Genomic DNA, 27,072 nt, shown 5'->3' with positions numbered 1-27,072 from the left:
TCTAATATTATTAATATGCCCATACTACCCAAAGAATCTACAGATTCACTGCAATCCTTATCAAAATTCCAATGGAAATTTTCACAGATACAGAAGAAACAATCCTAAAATTTGCATGGAACCACAAAAGATGCTCAATACCAAAGCAATCTTGAGAACGAATAACAAAGCTAGAGGTGTCATGCTTCCTGATTTCAAACTATGTTACAAAGCTAAATTAATCAAAACAGTATGTCGTTGGTATAAAAATGAACGCAGAGATCAATGGAACAGAATAGAGAGTCCATAAATAAGCCCACATTTCTATGGTCAATTAATTTTTGACAAAGAAGCCAAGAATATACAGTGGGAAAAGGACAGTTTTTTTCAGTAAATGCATTGGGAAAACTGGACAGCCACATGCAAAAAATGAAACTGGACCACTGTCTTACACCATTCACAAAAATTAAGTCAAAATAGATTAAAGACTTGATCACAAGTCCTGAAGCCATAAAATTTCTACAGGAAAAAACAGAAAATAAAATCCTTGACACCAGCCTTTGTGATGACTTTTTGGATTTGACACCAAAAGCAAAGGGAACAAGAGTAAAAACAAGCAGTTGTGATGACATAAGGCTAAAAAGCTTCTGCCCAATTGAGGAAACCATCAACAAAGTGAAAAAGCAACCTGTGGAATTGGAGAAAATATTTGCATATTATATTTCTGGTAAGGATTATTATCCAAAATACACAAGGAACTCATACAATTCAGTATCAAAAAAAAATCTGATTTTTTTTAAATGGGCAGAGAACCTGAATAGACATTTTTTTAAAGAATCCATGCAACTTGCCAATAGGTACATGAAAACGTGCTCAACACTATTAATCATCAGAAAATACAAATCAAAACCACAATGAGATATCACCTCATACCCTCTAGAAAGGCTTTTATCAAAAAGAAGAAATAACAGGAGTTCAGGAGAATGTGAAGAGACAGGAAAGCTTTTGCACAGTTAGAGGGAATGTAAGTTGATGCAGCCTCTATGGAAACAGTATTGAGGTGCATCAAAAATTAAAAATAGGACTGCCATATAATTTAGGAATTTCACTTTGGGGTATTTATCTGAAGGAAACAAAAACACTAACTTGAAAACCCAGTGTTTACTGCAGCAACATATGTTCAGCTGCTAGGTTGTGTCTGACTCTTTGCAACCCCATGGACTGCAGCATGCCAAGCTCCTCTGTCCTTCACTAACTCCCAAAGTTTGCTCAAATTCATGTCCACTGAACTGGTGATGCTATCTAACTATCTCATCCTCTGTGGCCCCCTTCTTCTTTTGCCTTCAGTCTTTCCCAGCATCAGGGTCTTTTCCAGTGAGTCAGCTTTTCTCATCACATGGCCAAAGTATTGGAGCTTCAGGTTCAGCATCAGTCCTTCCAATGACTATTCAGGGTTGATTTCCTTTAGGATTGATTGGTTTGATCTCCTTGCTGCCCAAAGGACTTTCAATTCAACTGTGGCATCCAAGCACCACAATTCAAAAGAATCGACTCTTTTTAGCTTCTTCTATAAGCCAGCTCTCACGTCCAGATTTGACTACTGAAAAAAACATAGCTTTGACCATATGGACCTTTGTCAGCAAAGTGATGTCTCTGCTTTTTAATACTCTGTCTAGGTTTGTCACAGAGGAGCAAGCCTCTTTTAATCCATGGCTGCAGTCACCATCAGCAGTGATTTGGGAGTCCAAGAAAAGAAAATCTGTCACTGTTACCACTTTCTCCCCTTTTATTTGCCATGAAGTGCTGATGATCTTAGGTTTTAGAATGTTGAGCTGTAAGCCAATGTTTTCACTCTCCTCTTTCACCCTCAGTGAAAGGTTCTTTAGTTCCTCTTCGCTTCCTGCATTAGAGTGGTATCATCGGCGTATCTGAAGTTGTTGATATTTCTCACAGCAATCTTTATTCCAGCTTGTGATTCATCCAGCCTGGCATTTCCTATGATGTTCTCTGCATATAAGTTAAATAAACAGAGTGACAATATACAGCCTTCATGAACTCTTTTCCCAATTTGGAACCAGTCGGTTGTTTCATGTCCAGTTTCAACTGCTGCTTTTTGATCTGCATACAGGTTTCTCAGGAGGCAGGTAAGGTGCCCTAGTATTCTCATCTCTTTAAGAATTTTCCACAGTTCATTGTGATCAACATGGTCAAAGGCTTTATGTAGTCAATGAAGCAGATGTTTTTCTGGAATTCTCTGGCTTACTCTATGATCCAACAAATGTTGGCAATTTGATCTCTGGTTTCTCTGCCTTTTCTAAACCCAGCTTGCACATCTCGGAAGTTCTCAGTTCACTTACTGCTCAAGCCTAGCTTGAAAGACTTTGAGCATAACCTTGCTAGCATGTGAAATGAGCACAATTGTGAGGTAGTTTGACCATTCATTGACATTGCCCTTCTTTGTGATTGAAATGAAAACTGACCTTCTCCAGTCCTGTGGCCACTGATGAATCTTCCAAATTTGCTGATGTATTGACTGCAACACTTTAACAGTATTACCTTTTAGTATTTTATAGCAATATATATGAGTCAAACAATGTAAGTCTTCACTGATGAATGGATAAAGAAAATGTAATATAGACTTATATCCACCCATAAAAAAAGAAGAAAATCTTGCCAGTTTCAACAACATGGATGGACCTCGAGGGCATTTGCTAAGTGAAACAAATCAGACAGAGAAAGAAAAATACCATATAATCTCATTTATATGTGTAATAAAACAAAAAGCAAGTTCAGAGATGCTGAGTAGTTGGTGGTTGCCAGAGGTGGGGGATTTGGTGTGGGCAAAGGTAATCAAAAGGTATAAATTTGAATTATAAAATTAATAGGTGAAGAGATATAACATACAGCATGGTGCTATAGTGAATACTGCATTGTCTATTTGAAAGATGGCAAGAAAATACATCTTAAACATTCTCATCATGTAAGAAAAATTTTTAACTATATATATGGATCTATATATATGGATCCATATATACAGATATAACTAGACTTACTGTAGTGATCATTTATCAATACACACAAACATATAAGCATTATGTTGTACACAGGAAAAATATAATGTTGTATCAATTAAAAAATTTTAATAAAGCAAGTTTGGAACACGTAGATTAAATTAGCTCCATCCAAACTTCATTTTATAAACTCAACTTAAACCCATCACTTACATTTTAATATATCAAATCTCACTAACAACATCCTACAGGGTTGGGAAAGACACAGAAACAGACATAAGTCACCTGCACATGAGACGTAGGCTTCCTCCTTTGGAGAGCATGAACTGTATTTCCATGGGCCAGAAGGACAGTGCCAGAGAGAGGTATCCATTTTCCGACACTGAATTAAATCTACCCACCGGGGTCTAGAACCTTCCCTGAGACCAACAGAGGTGTTGAGACTTCCACTGTCCCCACAGCCAAGCTGTCTGCAGATGATGGACACGGTGACATCATCCATGGGGCTGCGGCAGACACTGCCCCAGGTCCCGTTGTAGAAAACTTCCAGCCACCCAGCACACTGCTGGTCCTCGCTGACCATCCTGAGGGCCAGGAACTCTAAGGTCGAAAGAGAGGAGACAGGACACAGTGAGCACCCCACTCAGTGCTCTGGGTTTTCCTCTCTCCCCAAAATTGTGAACATTTATCTGTGACCCAGCTGAGGAAGCAAATCCATTAGATGACCAGAGTGAAACTTGTCTCCTTTTCACTTGACTTTGTCCATTTGTGTCTGTCTTTCTAAATATTTCTACCACCATGATGTAGTGGATATGAACTGAGAGGAAGACCAACCTGGACACCTGCAGGGAGAGGGAGCTGACTCCTGCTTCCTGACAAAACATCTAAAAGAGTGTATGAAAGGGATGTGATGTGGACAGTGTGGAGGCAGATGGAATAATGGACCCACAGATGTCTGCATGGAACCTGTGTCTATGTTTCCTTATCTGGCAAAAGGGACTTTACATGTGTGATTAAGGTATGGTCCTTGGGATGGTAAGAGTAACCTGAAATATGGTGGATTAACCACCTGAGCATGGTCTAATCACATTCTTAGACTCACTATCCTTTAAAGTGGAATCCTTTTCCTTGGTCTGGTTAGAGGGAGATGTGAATATGGATAATGGTTAGAGAGGCGGAACGTTGCTGGTCTGATGATGAACAGAAGGGGGTTATGAGTGAACGAAGGCAGGCGGTTTCTAGAAGCTTGAAAAGACAGGAAACAGATTGTTTCCCAGAGGCTCAGAATTGATGTGGCCCTGCTGAAACTTTTATCACAATCCAGTGAGATCCTGCTGGACATCTAAGCTACAGAAGTGTAAGGAAATTAATATGTTGTTTTAAACCATTAACAATGTAGCAATTTGTTACAGAACAAACAAAAACTATCACAGTGGCTTTAAGACTTCTCTACTATATGTACCAGAAGGGTGAGCCCTGATTTCAAGAAAAACTGTGAGAAAAGGCTCTGCCAGGAAACACTAATGAGAAGAAAGGACCAGAATCATAGCTGCTGCAGGAGGCAGTGAAAGCACCTCCTCTTCACATCTGCTGGAAACACTGGCTTCATGGGAGGAAGCCTCCTTCTCTGGTCCTTTCAGCATCTCTCCCTCAGGGCTCAAGACCCCCCGTCCTCCTGGGCCCTCCCTTCCCCTAGCCTGTGGACAGTGTGCAGCGCAGATCTGAGCAGATGACCCCGGCGTCCTCCTTGTGTCTGCAATCGTGCCGCCCCCAGCCCCGGGAAGGGCACGTCCACACGTGGGACTCCTTTCCTGTGCAGTTCAGGTCGTCCAGCCAGATGGGCCCTGATCCTGCCGCAAAGTGAGCAGACCCCGTGGCATTAGGGGCTACTCCACAGCCCAGCTGTCTGCACACCACGCGGGCATCGTCCAGATCCCAGCCGTCATCACAGATGGTGCCCCAAGAGCCCTGGTCAAGGATCTCCACTCTCCCGGCGCAGGGACCGCCCCCGTCCACCAGGCGGAGCTGTCTGCTGTCTGAGGAGAGAGAAACGGGACAATGCAGCGTTGACCTGGGGAATGAGAAGGGTCTTTGGTCCTGTGGGACCCTTACCTGAGCAGTAGGGGGCGCTGTCCTCTGAGGCCGCAGATCCTGCTGGTTCAGACACAAAGTGGTCGCACTGGGGCAGCACCTGGGTCTGGTTTCCTGAAGAAACAGCGATGATTAGAGGGTTGGGAGGGTTAAAGCACAGAAAAGTCAGTTAAACTAAATAATTTTTAAGAGGGGAGGGAAGTTTGGGGGGAAAAGGATACATGTATGTGTATGGCCCAGTCCCTGGCTGTTCACCTGAAATTATAACAACTTTGTTTGTCGGCTATACCCCAATACAAAGTAAAAAGTTCACAAGAAAAAAAATAAATAATGACCTAGTGATGGAACTGAGATGAAAGCTGGAACATACTGGTAAAGTTACCATAATCTTCGTGTTCCCTTTCTCCCTGAAGAGCCCTGGTCCTGACAATGGCATGATTCCTGTTTTAAGCCAAGCTTTGCCTTAAGAATGAGTTAAACAAGTTGTTCTATCCTTCAGTTCAGTTCAGTTCAGTCGCTCAGTCATGTCCGACTCTTTGAGACCCCATGAATTGCAGCACGCCAGGCCTCCCTGTCCATCACCAACTCCCGGAGTTCACTCAAACTCACGTCCATCGAGTCAGTGATGCCATCCAGCCATCTCATCCTCTGTCGTCCCCTTTTCCTCCTGCCCCCAATCTCTCCCAGCATCAGAGTCTTTTCCAATGAGTCAACTCTTTGCATGAGGTGGCCAAAGTATTGGAGTTTCAGCTTTAGCATCATTCCTTCCAAAGAACACCCAGAACTGATCTCCTTAAGAATGGACTGGTTGGATCTCCTTGCAGTCCAAGGGACTCTCAAGAGTCTTCTCCAACACCAGAGTTCAAAAGCATCAATTCTTTAGCGCTCAGTTTTCTTCACAGTCCAACTCTCACACCCATACATGACTACTGGAAAAACCATAGTCTTGACTAGATGAACCTTTTTTGGCAAAGTAATGTCTCTGCTTTTGAATATGCTGTCTAGGTTGGTCATAACCCTCCTTCCAAGGAGTAAGCGTCTTTTAATTTCATGGCTGTAATCACCATCTGCCTTGGTGATTTATTTTTTTGAGCCCCCAAAAATAAACTCTGACACTGTTTCCACTGTTTCCACATCTATTTCCCATGAAGTGATGGGACCAGATGCCATGATCTTCGTTTTATGAATGTTGAGCTTAATCTACCCCTAAATAGAAGAAGCAAAACAAAAGCCTTTCTGAAGGAGTTGTACAATTATTTATCTACAATGTTTTTGATTTCAGAAATACTTATATAAAAGAGATCTCATGGAAAACCAGAGCAAAAAGAAACATTAAAAAATTTCCCAGGGTATTTGGCTCTTAAAGTTACCTGACAAAGAATTTATTTTATTTCATTTATTAATTTTTGAGTATAATTGCTTTACAATGTTGTGGTAGCTTCTGAGTACAGCAAATTTAGTAAGTTATACATATACATATGGGCTTACCAGGTGACTCAGTGGTAAAGAATCTGCCTGCCAAACAGGAGACTGGGGTTCCATCCCTGGGTTGGGAAGAGCCTTTGGAGAAAAAAATGGCAATCCACTCCAGTATTCTTGCCTGAGAAATCCTATGGACAAAGGAGCATGGCAGTCCATGAGGTCACAAAAGAGTCAGACACAACTCAGTGACTAAACAACAACAACTCTATCTATCTATCTATCTATCATAGCCCCTCTTTCTTGGATTTACTTCCTATTTAGGTCACCACAGAACACTGAGTAGAGTTCCCTGTGCTATAAAAAGTTATTATGTATCTATTTATGTGTGCATGCGTGCTAAGACACCTCAGTAGTGTCTGACTCTGTCAGTAGTGTCTGACTCTGGATTGTAGCCCATCAGGCTCCATGTCTATGAGATTCTCCAAGCAATATCTATTTTGTACTTAGTATCAATAGTGTAGGGCTTCTGAGTCTGGTGGCTCAGACAGTAAAGAATCCATGCGGGAGACCTGGCTTTGATCCTTGGATTGGAATGTCCCCTGCAGGAGGGCATGGCAACCCACAGTAGTTGTACCAATTTACATACTTATATGTAGGAGCATTCCCTTTTCTGCACATCCTCTCCAGGATTTATTTGTGGATTTTTAAAATGATAGACAATCTAACTGGTGTGAAGTATTACCTGCCTGTAGTTTTGACTTGCATCTCTCTAATAGTTAGTGATGTTGTATTTGTTAGCCATCTGTATGTCTGGAAAAAATGTCTATTTAGGTCTTTTTCCCATGTTTTCATTGGATTGTTTGGTTTGTTGATACTGAGCTGTTTGTGTATTTTGAAGATTAATTCCTTGTTAAATACTTCATTTGCAAATATTTTCTCCCATTCTGAGAGTTGTCTTTTTGTTCTGTTTATGGTTTCCTTTGATACGGAAAAGCTTTTAAGTTTAATTAAGTCCTATTTTTTTTATTTTTGTTTTTATTTTCTTTAGGAGGTTGATCAAAAAAGTTCTTGTTGCAACTTATATCAAAGAATGTTCTGCCTATGTTTTCCTCTAGGAGTTTTATAGTCTGACAGAGAATTTAAATAGCCATGATTAAAGTGCTGCTGCTGCTGCTGCTAAGTCACTTCAGTCGTGTCTGACTCTGTGCGACCCCATAGATGGCAGCCCACCAGGCTCCTCTGTCCATGGGATTCTCTAGGCAAGAACACTGGAGTGGGTTGCCATTTCCTCCTCCAATGCATGAAAGTGAAAAGTCAAAGTGAAGTCGCTCGGTCGTGTCTGACTCTTAGCGACCCCATGGACTGCAGCCTACCAGGCTCCTCCGTCCATGGGATTTTCCAGGCAAGAGTACTGGAGTGGGGTGCCATTGCCTTTTCCATTAATTAACATGATGTGTAACTTGGCAGAGAAATGATAACAAAAACAAATGAAAATTCTACAGCTGAAAAAGTTAACAGCTGAAATTAAAAACTAGAGAATGAGTGTATCAGCACATTAGATCAACATAAAGTAAAAATAGTAAAATGGAAAATCAGAGGATAAATATTCCTCTATTCAGAAATGCTGGTCCTATGGTAAGTGCCTGGTTAATAATGCTATATAACAAAATTTCCCCCAAACTTAGTAGTTGAAGGAATTTATTTTTTAATTTTGTTCATGATTTCCTGGGTCAGTAATTTGGGAAAGACTCAACTTGGCAGTTCTATCTTTGGGGTTTCTCATGTGGTTGCATTTATATGTCATCTGGGACTGACATCTCTAAAGGTTTGACTGAACTGTGGTTGTGTAAGGAAATTCCCAAAAGTACTTTTGTTGTTGTTGGGATGGAGGATAAAGGAGCATCATGTCTGCAACCTAATCCAGAAGGATTTTACACACTCAGGGAAAAACAGGGCAGGAGGGGAACAAATAAGGAGAGAAAGGGAAAGCTAGAACAAGGATTAAAGCAAAATACTAATCTAACATTTGGGGAATCCAGGTAAAATTCAGAGAGAATTCATTCCTAGAAAACCTTCACTAAAGGAAATACTAATAACATCAAACCCATAAAATGCCTAGGAGAAAACCTAGTTAAAGATGTGCAAAACATCTGAGAGAAATTCAAGACCTAACTCAATGAAGGGATATATTTTGTCAGTGAATTGGGAAACTCAATGTTGTCAAAGTCAGTCATTCTCAAATTTATATACAGATTAAATCTAACCTCAATCAAATTCCCTTGTGCTTTTGTTTGTCTGAAACATGACAAGCTGATTCCAAATTTATGTTGCTGTTGTTCAGTCATTTAGTCGTGTCTGACTCTTTGTGACCCCAAGGACTGCAGCACACCAGGCTTCCCTGTCCATCACCAACTCCTGGAGCTTGCTCAAACTCATGTCCTTTTAGTCAGTGATGCCATCCAACCATCTCATCCTGTGTCATCCCCTTCTCCTCCTGCCTTCAGTCTTTCCTAGCATCAGGGTCTTTTCTAATGAGTAGCTCTTCGCATCAGGTGGCCAAAGTATTGGAGCTTCAGCTCAAAAATGTATACAAAATACAAAAACCAAGACTGACCAAAGCAGTTGGCAAGAAAAGCAACAACATAACTTCTTTAAATTAAAGTTACCCAGACTTACTATGTGTGCTTAGTCAATCAGTCATGTCGAACTCTCTGTGACCCAATAGACTACAGCCCGCCAGGCTCCTCTGTCCACGGGGATTCTCTAGGCAAGAATACTGGAGTGGGTTGTCATGCCCTTCTCCAGGGGATCTTCCCAACCCAGGTATCAAACCCAGGTCTCCAGCCTTGCAGTCAGATTCTTTACTCTCTGAGACACCAGGGAAGGTTCGAGACTTACTATAAATTTACAATAATTAAGAAAATGTGGTACAGGTGCAAGGAGAGACAAAGGATATAGTGGAACAGAATAGAGAGTATAAAAATGTTTTCAGACATGTGCCCTTTCGCTTATCACAAAGGTGGCACTGCAGTGGGGAATAGTCTTTTCAGAAAAAGATTTTGAGTCAACTGGATACCCATATGAAAACAGGACAATTGACCCTTATGCTACACAGATGTCAATCCTAGAAGCAATGTACAATTATATGGGGGGAAAAAAAGTAATTACACTTCTGTGAGGTACTCTCAGAGAACATTTTTGTAATTTTGGAATAGACAAAGTTCATTTAAGAAGAATATAAGGAGTTCTAGGGACTGGATCAATGGACTAGTTCAAAACTGAGATAGAAGTACATCAAGGCTGTATATTGTCACTCTGCTTATTTAATTTATATGCAGAGTACATCATGCAAAATGCTGGGCTGGATGAAGCACAAACTGGAGTCAAGATTGCTGGGAGAAATATCAATAACCTCAGATATGCAAATGACACTACCTTTATGGCAGAAAGTGAGGAGAAATTAAAGAGCCTCTTGATGAAATTGAAAGAGGAGAGTGAAAATGTTGGCTTAAAACTCAACATTCAAAAAACTAATATCATGGCATCTGGTCCCATCATTTTATGGCAAAAAGATGGGGAAACAGGGACAGACTTTATTTTCTTGGGCTCCAAAATCACTGCAGATTATGTCTACAGCCATGAAATTAAAAGATGCTTGTTGCTTGGAAGAAAAGCTATGACCAACCTAGTCAACATATTAAAAAGCAGAGACATTACTGACAAAGACCCATCTAGTCTAAGCTATGACTTTTCCAGTAATCATGTATGGATGTGAGAGTTGGACCATAAAGAAAGCTGAATGCTGAATAATTGATACTTTTGAACTGTGGTGTTGGAGAAGACTCTTGACAGTCCCTTGAATGGCAAGAAGGTCCAATCAGTCAATCCTAAAGGAAATCAGTCCTGAATATTTATTGGAAAAACTGATGCTGAAGCTCCAATACTTTGGTCACATGATGGGAAGAACTGACTCATTGGAAAAGACCCTGAAGCTGAGAAAGATTGAAGGCAGGAGGAGAAGGGGACGACAGAGAATCAGATGACTGGATGGTTTCACCGACTCAATGCATATGAGCTTGAGCAAGCTCCAGGAGATGGTGAAGGACAGGAAAGCTTGGCATGCTGCAGTCCATGGGGTTGCAGAGAGTCAGACATGACTGAGCGATTGAACTGAACTGACTGACTGCAAGAGCACTACATGTACAGAAAAAAAGTTGATAAGTCAAACCTAAGATGACTAACTTGGCTCATTGAAGTACAGCATACCATCAAGAAAATAAAAATATAAGACCAAGAATTAAACACACAAAAATCATAATAAATACTTTTGCCAAAAGTCATCATTATGGTAATTTGCACCATTGTATTTGTAATAGTCAAGAACTGGAAATAAACTCAAATCTCTGCCATTACTTGAATGGTTCAATGCATGGTCATGTGCTCATTCAAAGGAATACTCTATAATAATAAAAATGAATGAAATGTTGCCATAAACAACATCATGAATGAATCTCAAACACAGTTTGGAGTCAAATAAATTAGACACAAAAGAAAACATACTGTATGATTTTACATAAAGTTCAAAAACTGAGAAAATATTCTACGGCAGTACAAGTCTTAGGTAAGCAGTCTTCCCTGGAGAGGAGGAGGACACAGCTATCAGGAGGCAATAGTGATTCTGTGGTGCTGTGAATGTTCTCTTTGTGGATCTGGGTTGGAGAACATGACCTAGGTATACACTTATTGTTTGTACTTTGTTCTCTATTATTATCCTTAAATAATAATGTTTCATAAAAAATATTATTCATCTAGGTGTTTCTTTCCCTGACATAGCACTTCTTAGCATTTCTTAGCACTTCTTTCCCCTGAAAAAAAAAAATGAGTGAACAATGAGAATGCTATGGAGCAGGACCTTACAGAGCCTTCTCAGGACAGACCACCCTCATGTCCTCCACCTGCCTCTGTTTGTAGAAAAACCTAGCTAAAGAATAAATTTGATCACAGAAACGAAAAAAAAAATCAGAAACAAAGGAAAACAGTCAAATAGGACAAAATAATAATAGTTTAGCCCTAAACAAATTCAAGGACCTTTAGTCCCTTCTTATGGGCTATAGATAACATTCTGAGCTATATCTTTTGAGCTATTTTGCAGATACTGCAAACAGGTGGTAGCAATAAATTATATGATGACCAGACTAGTGGGTTGCCATTTCCTTCTCCAGGGGATCTTCCCAACCCAGGGATCAAACCCGAGACTCTTGCATTGCAGGCAGATTCTTTACCATCTGAGTCAACAAGGAAGTTCGTAATTTTCATCTTACACAATTCCAAGATCGGCCTCAAGGAAATGGGAACAAACCAACACTAGGACTGATGATTAACTGTAATTCAAACAATAAAGGTGACACTGACCAGACCTATTTCAAGATGATTGTCAGAGCTAGCTGTGCTACTCTGCAGGTAACCTGTCCCCTGCTTCCACCTGTGCACTCCTGATTAGCAAGGAGGAGCTGGTTCTTTGGTACATTAGTCCTCTGTCTCCCCAGAATGGCTGGTTTCCTCAATAAAGCTGTCTTTAATTTTACCCCACACTTGTCTCTTAGTGTTGGATTCTTGAGTAATGAGCAGCTGAAACTCGAGTTCAGTAACAAGATTAAACATTTCAATACAGAATATCTTTCTTTTTAAGCCTGTTTTCCCTTACTCTCTACTCTGGGGAAATTTCACTCCAAGAGCATTGTAAGTATAGTAGCCCTTCCCTCTCTTACCTGCGCAGATCACAGAAGCCGTATTGTCATGGGAACAGTCAGGAACACCCAGGGCAGTCACAGGGCATTTCCACAGGAAAGACTCAGTCCCTGAGCAGTGAAATCGGGCTTTCCAGAGTTGATCACTTCCTTCTGCTCCATTTGGGGTGGAAATGGCGACTCCACAGCCGAGCTGATAACAGACAACATTGGCATTGGCCAGATTCCAGTGGGGGGCACAGAGCGCTCTCCATTGTCCAGAAATGTTCATCTCCACCTGCCCCTCACACAGTGAGGAGCCATTTGTCATGAGCCAGACATCTGTGTACACTGATAGAAACAGACAAGATTTCAGAAAAATCTTATTTCTTTTTTAGCTTGAACTGAGTGTACACAGAGGCTAAATCCTGATGTGCATCTCACCTGAACAGACAACCTGAGCAGCTCCACTGTAGTGACATGTCCCCCCTGGACAGGGCACTCTGGGGCACCACCAGAGCTTAGGCTCCTCCCCCTCACACCTGAACTCTTCAGCCCAGACCCGGCCATCGGACTCTCTGAAGGGCACATGTCCCAGGACAGACACAGCCTTGCCACACCCTAGCTCTGCACAGATGACCTGGGCAGTGGGGAGTGTGAAGTTTCCATCAGACACTGGGATCCAGGCTTCTCCAGAATGCACTTCTACTCGCCCTGAGCAGGGTCCATCCCCTCCAGCCAGACCCACAAATCCTAAGAGAAACAAAGAACAAATCCAGTGAGTGTTCATGAATCTGGCTTGACAATTGCAGACAATATCTCACAGGCAATGGTGGGAAAGCTTTTCTTTCCAGCAGTGGAATAAGAGGGGATAAGAAGAGAGAATTTGACTGTCATTGTCAAACTACATTTTCATGAGCAAGTTTCTGAAGAGATATCCAGAAGGATTGCAGGGTCAGTTTGGAATGGCTGAATCCTGAGAATGTATATTGGTCAGGAATGTTAATTCTTATCTGGGGGCCTAGAAACTACAAAGGCCCAAAGAAACTGCACAGTGGTAGACATTCAAATTTGAGTGCAATGCTGAACTAACTGAGAGTGAAAGAGGATCATGGGATTCGAGAGGTCAGAGGCCTAAGAGTCAGAGAAGTTTAGGTCATCCTGAAATTTCTGGGGCTAGAATTTTGGGCACTTTTCTCTGAGCCAGTATTCAAGTCACTGGGGATGGGAACATCATGCGGGCTGGATCTGAGTGCAGGCATTAGGTCACAATTAGGTAACCTAATTGTGAAAGAAGTTGTTCACGGATAAGTTTGGAAATGATGAAAGCTCAGAGAGTCATAGGAGAGGGAGGGAATGATCCTAGCCATCTTTCTTAAAAACCTAGGATTTATGAACACACCTGAGAGAAAGTGAAGTCTCAGTGGGATTATGCAAGACAACTGAGTTAGTTGATTACTTCATCCTAGACATGAGATTCTTAGCAAATGTGAAGGAGTGATGAGAATTTAATGTATTCTAACCCTATCTATATGCCTACTGCATATTCCTTTCCTATTTGGATTTCTGAGATAAGAAGCCAACAAGCTACGAAAAAGGAGAGTGAGAGGAAGATAGCAGAGAGCAAGCAAGCCATATATATTTTAGAGATTTCTAAATTGCAAAAGCCTCAATAGTGATGAAACATAGATTTGGAAACCAAATACTTGTTCAACAAGATTTTAACAGCTTTTATCCCCTGGGCTGCTCCCATTTGCCACCTAACACTGCTACCCTTTCCCAATTCCCCCAATGCAGAAAAGAAGAAATGATCTTAAGAGCTACAAATAGATGCAAAGGACACTCCAAAAGGGAAGAACTTCTGTAGGGAGTGAGGTGGGGTGAGTGGTAGGTTAAATGGGGAGTGGATGGAGTATGAGACAGAGACCAAAGAAAAGACTCATGATCATGATTTCATCCTTCAGGGACCATATTTGGACAGAGAAAAGGTAATCCAATGGGAAAAAACCCCTGCAAATCATAAAGAACAAGTTTTAAAATAATTTGCCTTAAATAAAATAAAATAAAATAATTTGCCTGGTTTCTGAGTGTGCTCAAGGTTATGTACGTAATGGTGGAATTTGTCCTGGTAAAGGACTCTGATTGCATAAGTATGTGAACTTTGAAGTCTCAGAAAGAATGATGTAACAGAATAAAAATCTACTATACAGAGCAGGAGAGAATAGAAAAGACACCACAGAAATTAAAGAATTGAAGGATTAGCTTGACCACTGATATAAGAATGAATGATGAGGGAGAGGATGATCTGCTTGCCTTTTATTATTTATCTACTTCCATCTCCCCAGAGAGGCCCAAGTTAGGACCCCTAGCCTCCTCTGGCTGGGAGTTTGGTCACAGGCTGCTGCTGCTGCTGCTGCTGCTAAGTCGATTCAGTCGTGTCTGACTCTGTGCGACCCCAGACACAGCAGCCCACCAGGCTCCCCCGTCCTTGGGATTCTCCAGGCAAGAACACTGGAGTGGGTTGCCATTTCCTTCTCCAATGCATGAAAGTGAAAAGTGAAAGTGAAGTCGCTAAGTCGTGTCCGACTCTTTGCGACCCCATGGACTGCAGCCTACCAAGCTCCTCTGTCCATGGGGTTTTCCAGGCAAGAGTACTGGAGTAGGGTGCCATCGCCCTCTCTGGGTCACAGGCTACACATTCTAATTAAAGCATTTTTATTTAACTGGTTGTTTTTGTTGCTCAGTCACTCAGTCGTGTCTGACTCTTTGTGACCCCATGGACTGCAGCACTCCAGGCTTCCCTGTCCTTCACTATCTCCCTAAGTCTACTCAAACTCATGTCCATTGAGTCAGTGATGCCTGCCATCTCATCCTCTGTTGTCCCCTTCTTCTCCAGTCTTCAATCTTTCCCAGCCTCAGGGTCTTTTCCAATGAGTCATTTCTTTTTATCACGTGGCCAAAGTATTGGAGCTTCAGCTTCAGCATACATCCTTCCAATGAGTTATTCAGGGCTGATTTCCTTTAGGATTGACTGATTTGATCTCCTTGCTGTCCAAGGGACTCTCCAGAGTCTTCTCCAGCACCACAGTTCAAAAGCATCAATTCTTCAGCGCTCAGCCTTCTTTGTGATCCAACTCTCACGTCCATACATAACTACCAGAAAAAAAAAAAACAACATAGCTTTGACTATATGGACATTTGTCACAAAGTAATGTCTCTGCTTTTTAATATGCTGTCCAGGTTTGTCATAGCTTTTCTTCCAAGGAGCAAGCATCTTTTAATTTCATGGCTGCAGTCACAGTCTGCAGTGATTTTGGAGCCCAAGAAAATAAAGTCTGTTGCTGTTTCCATTTTTTCCTCATCTCTTAGCCATGAAGTGATGGGACAGGATGCCATGATATTAGCTTTTGGAATGCAGAGTTTCAAGCCAGCTTTTTCACTCTTCTCTTCCACTTTCATCAAAATGCTCTCCCCTGTTCCTCTTTACTTTCTACCATTAGGGTGGTGTCATCTGCATATATGAGGTTATTGATATTGTTATATTAATTCTATGAGATTAAAACCTTAGAAAGAACAAGAAAAAAGTATTTCTTGTATTCTGTTTTATATACCCTGATACATGTGAAATATTCAAATATATGCTAAATACTCAATAAAGTTATACATATCAAGATAGAGATTTCTGAGATATAGTATATCTTTTTTATTTTCTACTTGATTTTTAAATTTACATGGAAGAATAAGTGTGTGATAATTCCAAGAAAATTATTAAATAGAAGGCTGATGTGAGTAAAGATATTAAATATAGCAAAGACATATCCTTGTCTGGCCTCTTGCTGTGTACACATCCTGTGTCCTTAGACATACGTAGCATCCTTCACACCACACCTGGCCCCTCAGTGCTGCTCAGAGAACCTCACAGTTACCTTCATCAGCTCCCATTGCCATTCGCCTTTCTCCCAGCTACTATAAAACCTTTTCCACCTTCTTCAAAAATTAAATTTGTTCACTTACCCCAAATAAGCCCCCAAATGCAGTTCTATTATATTTTTGAAGCCATCAGATATAAACTTTATAATCTCTTAACATAAAACACAGAAATTTAAGTTTTATTACCTCCACCTTTGACTTGTTAGTGCATGGCTAAGTGTTCCTCCAAAGTTTGCATTTATATAGATATTTTAAAGGAAAAATTGGAGAGAGAGACTTTTCTAGTAACAATGGAAGAATATATGACTCAGAGCATTTCATCAACAATTCTCTACCATCAAAGAACTATAAACATTTATGTCTAAATTTGCAAAGGAAACTTGAAATCTGGCACAAATCCATATGAATCTGATCTGTTAAATGATAACCCTTGTAGGGATACCCTCTATACATGTAAATGATATCCTCCTATAGTAGGAGTAGCCTCCACTCATACTAACCTAGTGCAAAATAATGTCTCACACTGTTTGTATAGAAACAGCTCCACCCAGGAAAGTACATTCTCATTTTTTGTCCCTCCCTCTCATAGCCTTCCTGTGCAAAGGGAGTGTGTATGTGGCTGCTAGCAAATGTTTCACTTTTACAAAAAGTGAATTATGAAAAAAAATTATGAGGATTTATTTTAACTGGGAGAATAAATAAAGCTATTTTAGTGTCAGGTAAGACCACTGGAGAAGAAAAAATAGCAGAGACTTGTAAGAGGAAAGTATATGAAGCTCATTGCTCACAGCTACAGGGCACTCACGGAGGATGGGTAGTTGTCTCAGCCCTCTCTAGCCCACCCGTCCCCTACTGTCCCTCTGATTAGACACCAGCTTTCTTGGAACTTTCCATTCTCTCAGCTGGTGGGCAATGAACTGACCATACCTGAGCAGATGACTCCTGCATCCTCGCTATGATCGCAGTAGTGCTTCCACCAGCCCCGGGAAGGGCACCTCCACACGTGGGACTCCTTTCCTGTGCACTTCATGTTGTCCAGCCAAATGGGCCCTGATCCCGCCCCAAAGGAAGAAGAGAGAGTGGCATAGAGGGCTTTTCCACAGCCCAACTGTCTGCACACCACGCGGGCATCTTTCATGCTCCAGCTGTAATCACAGATGGTGCCCCAGGAGCCCTGATTAAGGATCTCCACTCTCCCGGCACAGGGACCGCCCCCGTCCACCAGGCGGAGCTGTCTGCTACCTGAGGAGAGAGAAATGGGACACGGGGCATTGACCTGGAGAATGAGAAGGGTCTTCTGGCCTGTGGGACCCTCACCTGAGCAGTAGGAGGCGCTCTCTTCTGAGGCTGCAGACCCTGCTGGTTCTGATATAGAGTCTTTGCAATCGTGCAGAAGGCAATGGCAACCCACTCCAGTACTCTTGCCTGGACAATCCCATGGTCGGAGGAGCTTGGTAGGCTGCAGTGCATGGGGTCACTAAGAGTCGAACACGACTGAAGCGACTTAGCAGCAGCAGCAGCATTGCACTGGGGCAGCAGCTGGGTCTGGTTTCTTATAGCAGTGGCAAGAGAATTAATAAGGTTGAAAAGTAGGAGGAAAGGTTAAAAAAAAAAAAGTAGGTAAAGAAAGGGTAAATAATGTCTATCAGTGCTGCACTTTAAGTAAATAATGAAGTAGAGAATTAAACCTAAAATTTTCCACTTCCAGGGAAAATGGAGGAGTTCACAGCAGGCCAATGTGTCTTGCTGGGTCTTTCTGGATACAACTTTAAAAGCTGGAAAATGTTTTTTTAAGAAACAGTAAATGTATTTGACATTTGTTAACACAACATGGACTAAATATGCTAAAATTCTAAAGAGTGGAGATTATTTCAGTGTTAGTCCAGGATCTATAGTTTCTTTTTCTCTGTGGGAATTTGCCAATTCATTGCATAATTTAATGATTCAGAATCTGGGCTCGGACAAGCAGAGGACTACTGTTGTGACAGGAAGCCAGCATAATTTGGGGGTTACCTGGTGCTGGAGAGACAAAATTAGAGTCTTGAGAGCCTCTCTCACACAGCAGGTTTTCCCCTCAAATATTTGCCCAGTATATAAGCTGTGAAGGGCAAGAAGCTAGAGATCTATATAAAAAGACTTGGAAAGCAGAGTCTTTTTCATTATTTTGGGTACTTAGCTACCAAAGAATCTAGGCTCTGAACTGAAATCTCTGAAAGCCTATGTCATAGGGACAGAGAAATCAGAGGTGGACTGAGTGCTACCAAAACTGCAACCCGTACTGTTAATAGCTCAGTTTTAGGTTATATTTAGATGTGTGAGTGAGACACATCCCTTCCCCCTTCTGCCTAGGAAAACAAAGGGTAAATCCTTTCAGGTGTTAGAAAATGTATCAGGAGTATCTTACTTTTTCATATATAATTTATAGCATTCAATAAAAAATGACATGACATTTGACAAGCTAGGATAACATGACAAATGACCAAAGTGAAAAAAGATAAGAGAATGCAGAGACACCTATGATAGAAATGGTGGACTTAGCAGATAAGGATTTTAACTATAATCAATGTATTTAGGGGAAAAGAGAGAAGAAGAGAATAAACAGGTAAAAAGATGAAACAAATAATCATAAATAAATAAAAATATCTAAGGAACTATTGCCAACCTAAAATAAAATGTCTAGGTTTAAAAAGTGAATGAATAAGTTAAAATAATTTTATATAGAACTTAGAATATAGTTATTTAGAGGAGTCCTAAAAATGAGAGAGGCTATGGTTTTTCCAATAGTCATGTACAGATGTGAGAGTTGGACTGTGAAGAAAGCTGAGCGCCAAAGAATTGATGCTTTTGAACCTGGTGTTGGAGAAGACTCTTGAGAGTCCCTTGGTCTGCAAGGAGATCCAACCAGTCCATTCTGAAGGAGATCAACCCTGGGATTTCTTTGGAAGGAATGATGCTAAAGCTGAAACTCCAGTACTTTGGCCACCTCATGCAAAGAGTTGACTCATTGGAAAAGACTCTGATGCTGGGAGGGATTGGGGGCAGGAGGAGAAGGGGACAACAGAGGATGAGATGGCTGTATGGCATCACTGACTCGATGGATGTGATTCTGAGTGAACTCTGGGAGTTGGTGATGGACAGGGAGGCCTGGTGTGCTGTGATTCATGGGGTCGCAAAGAGTGGGACACGACTTGAGCGACTGAACTGAACTGAAAGATGAGAGATGAGAAAAAGAAGAAAGAGGAGGAGGAGAGGGAGAAGAGATACAGAGACAGAACTGCAGAAGTAATATCTGAAGATATAACAATAGAGAATTTTTTAAAAAAATAAATGGAGAAGTATGAAAACCCTCACTCCTAGTAAAGCTGCAGAAAATCAAAAGGAAAAAGGAAAATCTGGAATAATAACAGATTTGTTTAATACTGAAGGAGGGAAAAAAAGGAGACAAAAAGGAACATAAAGCAGGTGGATCAATTAAAAACAAATGGCAGATACCAACACATCAATATCAGTAATTGCATTTACAGTAAACAGATTAAGATAAAACAAAATTGACACAAATGTTACTTGCAAAATGCCCACCTTATATGATGAAAGCAAAGAATGGTTGAAAATAAAATGATGGGAAAAGTGTACTAACTGTAACAAAACTGGAGTAGCTATATCAATGTCCCAGAAAGTAGACATTAAGCCAAAATACACTAATTGAATTAAAGAGGGAATTTTCATGATTATAATGAGATGCACCCTTAATAAAGATATTTTAGACAACAAAATTCAAGAAAGGTAACAGACCATAACTTTGAAATATACTTGACAGAGTGAAAAGAAGAAATAGACAAAATCACAATCAAAATGGGGGATTATTACCATATCTTTTTCAATAGCATGCACACCAAACATACAAAAAACAAAGAAGAATACAGTAGATGTACAACAACATAATCAGCACATTTAACTAAGTAACACAGAGAGCAATGCACCCAACAATGGAAGAGTTCACATTACTGTAAATGCACTGGGAACTTTTATCAAAATGACCACATAATAGGACAAAATCTTTCACTCTTTGAATTCATACAGAGTATTTACTCTGGCCACAGTGGAATAAAATTAAGAACTAATAAGAAAATATTTATAGCCACCTCTATTTGGGGAAACTCAGCAAGATCCTTCCAAAAACCACCTGAGTCTGGGAATAAATTTAAAACTTAGAAAATACTGTGAAATAATGATAATAAACACAAAATAATGGTATGATAAATTCTTCTAATGAAACTCAAGTAGTGCCTAAGGGAAATTTATACCCTAGATTTAGAGAAGAGGAAAGACTGAAAGTGAAAAAAAGTAAGCTTCCAATTAAGAAACTAGATGAGAAAGTCAAGAATGTAGAATGTTGGGGTTAATTTAAAAAGGAATAAAAATTAATGGAAAAGAAGCTAAGCATAAGGTAGAAAATATAGAAGAAAACCCTTTAAACGTGGCTCATTGAAAATTGATGAACACTGAGCAATACTAATGCAGAGCAGAGAGAAAATGAAGTTGACAATACCAAGAATGAAAAGAGACATCAGTATAGATCATACAGATATTTTCGTCATAGTTTTTGTGCTGGTGTTTGTTTGTTTTTTGGCTGTGCTGTTGCTCATGGGATCATAGTTCCCAGGTCAGGGATTGAACCTGGACCCATGACAGTGAAAGCCCAGAGATTTAACCCCTGGATTACATAGCTTTATTAGTATAATTTATACATTTAATGTGGATAAGTGCACATAAAGTGTCAGTTTCTCCACAGGCTTGCCAACACTAAGTGTCTTTAAAAAAAAAAAAACGAAACAGTCATTCTGACATGTGTGAGATGATATCTCTTTGTGGTTTTAATTTACATTTCCCTGATGATTGACAATGTCAAGCATTTTTTTATATACCTATTGCCATTTGTATGTCTTCTTTAGAGAAATGTCTATTCAAGCCCCTGGCCAATTTTTTAATTGAGTTATTAGGTTTTAAGTTTGTTGGGGTTTTTTTCTCTTAAGTTATAGGACTTCCTTATTATTTTTGGAAATTAATACTTTATATAATTTGCAATAGCTTGCTTTTTCACTCTGTTGATATTTCATTTGGTTTGCAGAAGCTTTTTAGTTTGCTATATTCCCACTTGTCTATTTTTGCTTTGTTGCCTGTACTTTTGATGTCATATCCATGAACTCATGAGACAATGTGCTTTTATTTTGTGATGGAGCTAAGATATCACATATCTAAAATGTAATTCCTATCTGGTGATGATGTTTTGCCATCACACATAGTAAAATAAATTCAGATAAATACATAAATTTTAAATTAGGTTTTGAATATTCTTTAGTGGAACTATTAAATTGTTTGCAGAAAATAAAACTTGATTCAATGTTATTTTGAGATGAAGAATGGTGTTTGAAACATTGCACTAAAGGCAGAAGTCAAAAAAGTAAAACATTACAGATTTGATCACATAACCCACCCATACACATATACAACCTTAAAAATATATGTAAAATATGGGGAAAATCTTACAAAAATATTTAAGAGAAACAGTAAGTGATGTTTGTTTATAAAGAGTTCCTATGAATAAATAAGAAATTTTAAAACATTCTAGAGAAAAAATATTGTCATGAAAGATATCTTAAGACAGTAATATGGGAAAGAAGATATTTTTGTATATAGTGTTTGTGAAAGTCACTCAGTCATGTCCAACTTTTTGTGGCCCCATGGAGTACGGAGTCCATGGAATTCTCCAGGCGAGAATACTGGAGTGGGTAGCCATTCCCTTCTCCAGGGGGTCTTCCCAACCCAGGGATCAAACCCAGGTCTCCCACATTGCAGGCAGATTCTTTACCAGCTGAGTCACAAGGGAAACCCAAGAATACTGTAGTGAGTAGCCTATCCTTCTCCAGCAGATTTTCCAGACTCAGGAATCAAACCAGGGTCTCCTGCATAGCAGGCAGATTCTTTACCAGTTGACCTACCAGGGAAGCTCTTATGTGGATAAAAAACCATGATGCTATGAAGAAAACAATACTCTCTTTTAAAATTAAGTATTTATTTGGTTGTGCTGGATCTTAGTTGCAGCATGCAAATTCTTACTTGTGGATCGTAAGAGAAAAAAATTGTAACTGCATGTGGTGATGGATATTACTGTATGTGTGGTGATTTACCAATATGTACAAATACATAAACACCATGCTTTACACTTAGAACTAATATAATGTTACGAGAATTACGACTCAATTAAAAATTTTAACAAACAAGGTTGGTATATGTGGATTAAATTAGTTTCATTCTTACCTCATTTAAGCTTCTCTGGTGGCTCAGAGAGTAAAGAATCTGACTGCAGTGTAGGAGACCCGATTTCATACCTGGGTCAGGATGATCCCCTGGAGAAAGGAATGGTAACCCATTCCAGCTTTCTTGCCTGGAATATCCCATGGACAGAGGAGCCTGGCGGGCTACAGTCCATGTAGTCACAAACAGCACAACTGAGCAACTAACATTTTCACTTTATATCATTTTGTGAACCCAAATTAAAGTCATCACTTAGATTTTAAAATATCAAATCTCACTGCATCCTACAGGGTTGGGACAGACACACAGAAATAGTAAGTCACCTGCACACGAGATATAGGCTTCCTCCTTTGGAGAGCACGAAGTGTAATTCCAAGGGTCAGAAGGACATGGCCAGAGAGAGGTGTCAGTTTTCCGACAGTGGATTCTATCCACCCACTGGGGTCTAGAACCTTCCCTGAGATCAACAGAAGAGTTGAGGGTTGCACTGTCCCCACAGCCAAGCTGTCTGCAGATGATGGACACAGTGATGTCTTCCATGGGGTTGCAGCAGACACTGTCCCAGGTCCCGTTGTAGAAAACTTCCAGCCACCCAGCACACTGCTGGTCCTCACTCACCATCCTGAGGGCCAGAAACTCTAAGGTTGAAAGGGGAGGAGACAGGACACAGTGAAAATTTTGCTGGATGTTCCAGGTTTTCCTTTCTTCTAGAAATGGTGAACATTCATCTCTGACCTTGTTCAAGAGATACCCACTAGATGATAAGACTAACATCGCCTCCCTTTTAACTGACTTTGTCCATTTGTGTCTGTCTTTCTATTTCTACCACAATGGTGTAGTGGATATGAACTGAGACGGAGACCAAACTGTGTGGGCGCTAGTCAGGGAGGGGCAGCTAAATTCTGCTTCCTAACGAAATCTTTGCAGAGTATGTTAAGGGATGTGATGTGGATATTAGAGAGACAGGCAGAATAAGTAACCCCAAAATGTCCACATCCCAATCTCTGCAACCTGAGAATATGTTACCTACCATACCTGACAAAAGGGATTTGCAGATGTGATTAAGATAAGGACCTCAGGATGGTGAGATGATGTATTAATAATATGAGCCCAGTCTAATCACATCCTTAGACCCACTATCCTTAAACGTGGAATACTTTTCTTAGCTCCAGCTAGAAAGAGAGATGTGACTCTAGATAATGGTTGGAGGCCTGCAGCATAGCTGGTCTGATAATGGATGAAGGGTGCTGTGAAGGAAGGAATGTAGGTGGTTTCAAGAAGTTTGAAAAGGCAAGAAACAGATTCTCCCCTAGAGCCACAAAAGTGATGTGGCCCTGCTGAAGCCTTGATCCCAGCCCAGTGAGATCCCTGCTGGACATCTAAGCTACAGAAGAGTAAGGAAATAAATATATGCTGTTTTAAACCACTAATTGGTAAATTGTTAGGGAAGCAAACAGAAACTAGTACCATGGGTTCAAATTTTTTGTATGTAACTGGAGAGAGAGCCCTGCTTTCAAGAAAAACTGTAAGAAATGGCGCTTCCAGGAAACACTGCTGAGAAGAAAGGACCAGAACCTCAGCTGCTGCATAAGGAAGTGAAAGTACCTCGTCTTCACGTCTGCTGGAAAAACAGGCTTCATGGGAGGAAGCCTTCTCTGGTCCTTTCAGCATCTCTCCCTCAGGACTCAGACCCCCGTCCTCCAGGGCCCCACCCCTCCTCCAGCCTGTGGACAGTGTGCAGCACGGACCTGAGCAGATGACCCCCGCGTCCTGCTTGTGTCTGCAGTTGTGCTGCCCCCAGCCCCGGGAAGGGCACCTCCACACGTGGGACTCCTTTCCTGTGCAGTTCAGGTCGTCCAGCCAGATGGGCCTTGATCCTGCTCCGAAGTGAGCAGACCCTGTGGCATTGAGGGCTTCTCCACAGCCCAGCTGCCTGCACACCACGTGGGCATCGTCCAGGTCCCAGCCGTCATCACAGATGGTGCCCCAGGAGCCCTGGTCAAGGATCTCCACTCTCCCGGCACAGGGACCAGCTCCTTCCACCAGGCAGAGCTGTCTGTTGTCTGAAGAGAGAAAAATGGGACAATGGGGCAGTGACCCCAGGGGTTGAGAAGGGTCTTCGGTCCTCTGGGACCCTTACCTGAGCAGTAGGGGGCGCTCTCCTCTGAGGCCGAAGAGCCAGCTGGTTCTGCCATAGAGTCATTGCACTGGGGCAGCACCTGGGTCTGGTTTCCTGAAGAAACAACAATGATCAACCCAGAAGTCTGGAGGGGTTGAAGAACAGGAAACTGAATTAAGGAAAATAATGACCTACTGATGGAACCTAAGATGAAAGCTGTGACCCAGCAGTAAAGTTATCATACTCTTAGTGTTCACCTTCTCCCTGAAGAGTTCTGCTTCTGACAGTCCCACAATTTCTGTATTAACCCAAGTGTTGCTGTAAGAATGAGTTAAGTAAATTGTATCCCTAAATTTATCCCTGTGCTGTGCTCAGTCTCTCAGTCGCGTCCGACTCTTTGTAACCCCTTGGACTGTAGCCCACAAGTATCCTCTGCCCATAACATTTTTCAGGCAAGAATATTGGAATGGGTTGCCAAGCCCTCCTCCAGGGGATCTTCCCAACCCAGGGATCAAACCCAGGTCTCCCGCACTGCAGGCAGATTTTTTACCATCTGAGCCACCAGGGAAGCCCAAATCTATCCCTAAGCAAAAGCAAAACAAAATTCTTTCTGAAGGATTTCTACAATTTCTTCAATGTGTATCTTTAAAACAAACACTTATATAAAATAGATATCATGAAAAAAGGAAAGGAAAAAGGAGACATTAGAAAAAATTTCCAAGGGTTTTCAGCCGCTAGAGTTACCTGATGAGAATATATATAGCCATGGTTAAAGTGCTTATGGAATTAATTGACAAAATGTGTATCTTTGCAGAGAAGTGATAACAAAAACCAAATACTTCTAAAGCTGAAAAACTTGTTAGCTGCAAATAAGAACTAAAGAATAAGTGTAGCCGCACATTAGCTCAACATAAACTAGAAACATCAAAATGCAAAATCAGAAGATATTCTTCAATTAATTCAGGTCACATAGCAAGAGTTCTGGTTATATTGTTGTATGGCAGTTTTTCAAAAAAACTTGGTTCACTTCAGTTCAGTCCCTCAGTCATGTCCAACTCTTTGTGACCCAATTAACTGCAGCTTGCCAGGCTTCCCTGTTTGTCACCAACTTCTGGAGCTTGCTCAAACTCATGTCCATCAAGTTGGTGATGCCATCCAACCATCTTATCCTCTGTCATCCCCTTTTCCTCCTGCCCTCAATCTTTCCCAGCATCAGGGTCTTTTCCAATGAGTCAGCTCTTCTCATCAGGTGGCCAAAGCATTGAAGATTCAGCTTTAGTACCAGTCCTTCCAATGAATATTCAGGACTAATTTCCATTAGGATCCACTGGTTTGATCTCCTTGCAGTCCAGGGGACTCTCAAGAGTCATCAACACCACAGTTCAAAAGCATCAGTTCTTCAGTGCTCAACTTTCGTTATGGTACAACTCTTACATCCATACATAACTACTGGAAAAATCACAGCTTTGACTAGATGGACCTTTGTCAGCAAAGTAATGTGTCTGCTTTTTAATATGCTGTCTAGGTTGGTCATAGCTTTTCTTCCAAGGAGCAAGCATCATTTAATTTCATGGCTGCAGTCACATCTGCAGTGATTTTGGAGCCCAAGAAAATAGTCTGTCACTGTTTCCATTGTTTCCTCATCTATTTGCCATGAAATGATGGGACCAGATACCATGATCTTTTTTTAAATGTTGAGTTTTAAGCCAACATTCTAAGAGTTTTCACTCTCCTCTTTCACTTTCATCAAGAGGCTCTTCAGTTCCTGTTCGCTTTCTGCAATAAGGGTGGTGTCATCTGCATATCTGAGATTATTCATATTTCTCCTGACAATCTTGATTTCAGCTTGTGCTTCATCCAGCCCAGCATTTCACGTGGTGTACTCTGCATATAAGTTAAATAAGCAGGGTGACTATATACAGTTTTGACGTACTCCTTTCCCAATTTGGAAATAGTCTGTTGTTCTGAGAGGGTAACAGGCAGGAAGGCCAGGGTTCTCCAAATGGAGGAAATAGCCTGCAAGTGTCAGACATTTTTATCTCTCTTAAGCGGCAGGAGGAAACAAACTAGCAATATTTTTTCCTTCTCTATACAAATTTAAAGGGAGGTTTCTCTTAAAATACTGTGTGGCCATAATGACACCTGGTTTCGCCTGAAGTTAGCTATTCTTGAGCCTAGAGATAACCAATGCCTTTTTCTTATGGAAATGTTTGTCTTAAGCTATGCTAATGTACTATGCCTTTACCCCAAACTCTGTCTCCAAGTTGGTTCTGCCTCTTGGCCCAGAACCTACTTGACAAACCAGTATGGATATTGTTCTCCTAATCTATGTAAATGAAACTATTTGTATGGTGATCTGTCCTTCTTCAAGATTCAAGTTAATCATTTTATGGCCCAGGATAAACCATTTGGCGCCAAGACTATCCCAAAATGCATCTTATGGGTGAGGGGCCTGGTGCCATTCTGAATTTTAAGACAT

The 27,072-nt window shown here is 40.9% G+C and overlaps 2 protein-coding genes across 2 annotated transcripts in view; both read right to left on the bottom strand.

Moving 5' to 3' along the window:
• Positions 1-27,072, bottom strand: part of LOC139176083 (antigen WC1.1-like) — a 105,264-nt gene that overhangs the window by 52,352 nt on the left and 25,840 nt on the right. The window lies entirely within an intron of this gene.
• Positions 1-27,072, bottom strand: part of LOC109559707 (antigen WC1.1-like) — a 59,314-nt gene that overhangs the window by 10,038 nt on the left and 22,204 nt on the right. The window contains exons 5-13 of the mRNA XM_070788543.1: positions 24,615-24,707; positions 24,223-24,537; positions 22,798-23,112; positions 17,087-17,401; positions 12,674-12,982; positions 12,272-12,580; positions 5,103-5,195; positions 4,714-5,026; positions 3,276-3,592 (exon numbers count right to left, since the gene is read on the bottom strand). Coding sequence (XP_070644644.1) covers positions 3,276-3,592; positions 4,714-5,026; positions 5,103-5,195; positions 12,272-12,580; positions 12,674-12,982; positions 17,087-17,401; positions 22,798-23,112; positions 24,223-24,537; positions 24,615-24,707 — 2,379 coding nt within the window. The remainder of the gene's footprint in view (positions 1-3,275; positions 3,593-4,713; positions 5,027-5,102; positions 5,196-12,271; positions 12,581-12,673; positions 12,983-17,086; positions 17,402-22,797; positions 23,113-24,222; positions 24,538-24,614; positions 24,708-27,072) is intronic.

This window comes from Bos indicus, chromosome 5 (assembly GCF_029378745.1).
Source record: "Bos indicus isolate NIAB-ARS_2022 breed Sahiwal x Tharparkar chromosome 5, NIAB-ARS_B.indTharparkar_mat_pri_1.0, whole genome shotgun sequence".
NCBI lineage: Eukaryota > Metazoa > Chordata > Mammalia > Artiodactyla > Bovidae > Bos > Bos indicus.
The sequence above is the reverse complement of the archived record's forward strand: the minus strand, read 5'-3'. Positions and strand labels throughout refer to the sequence as shown.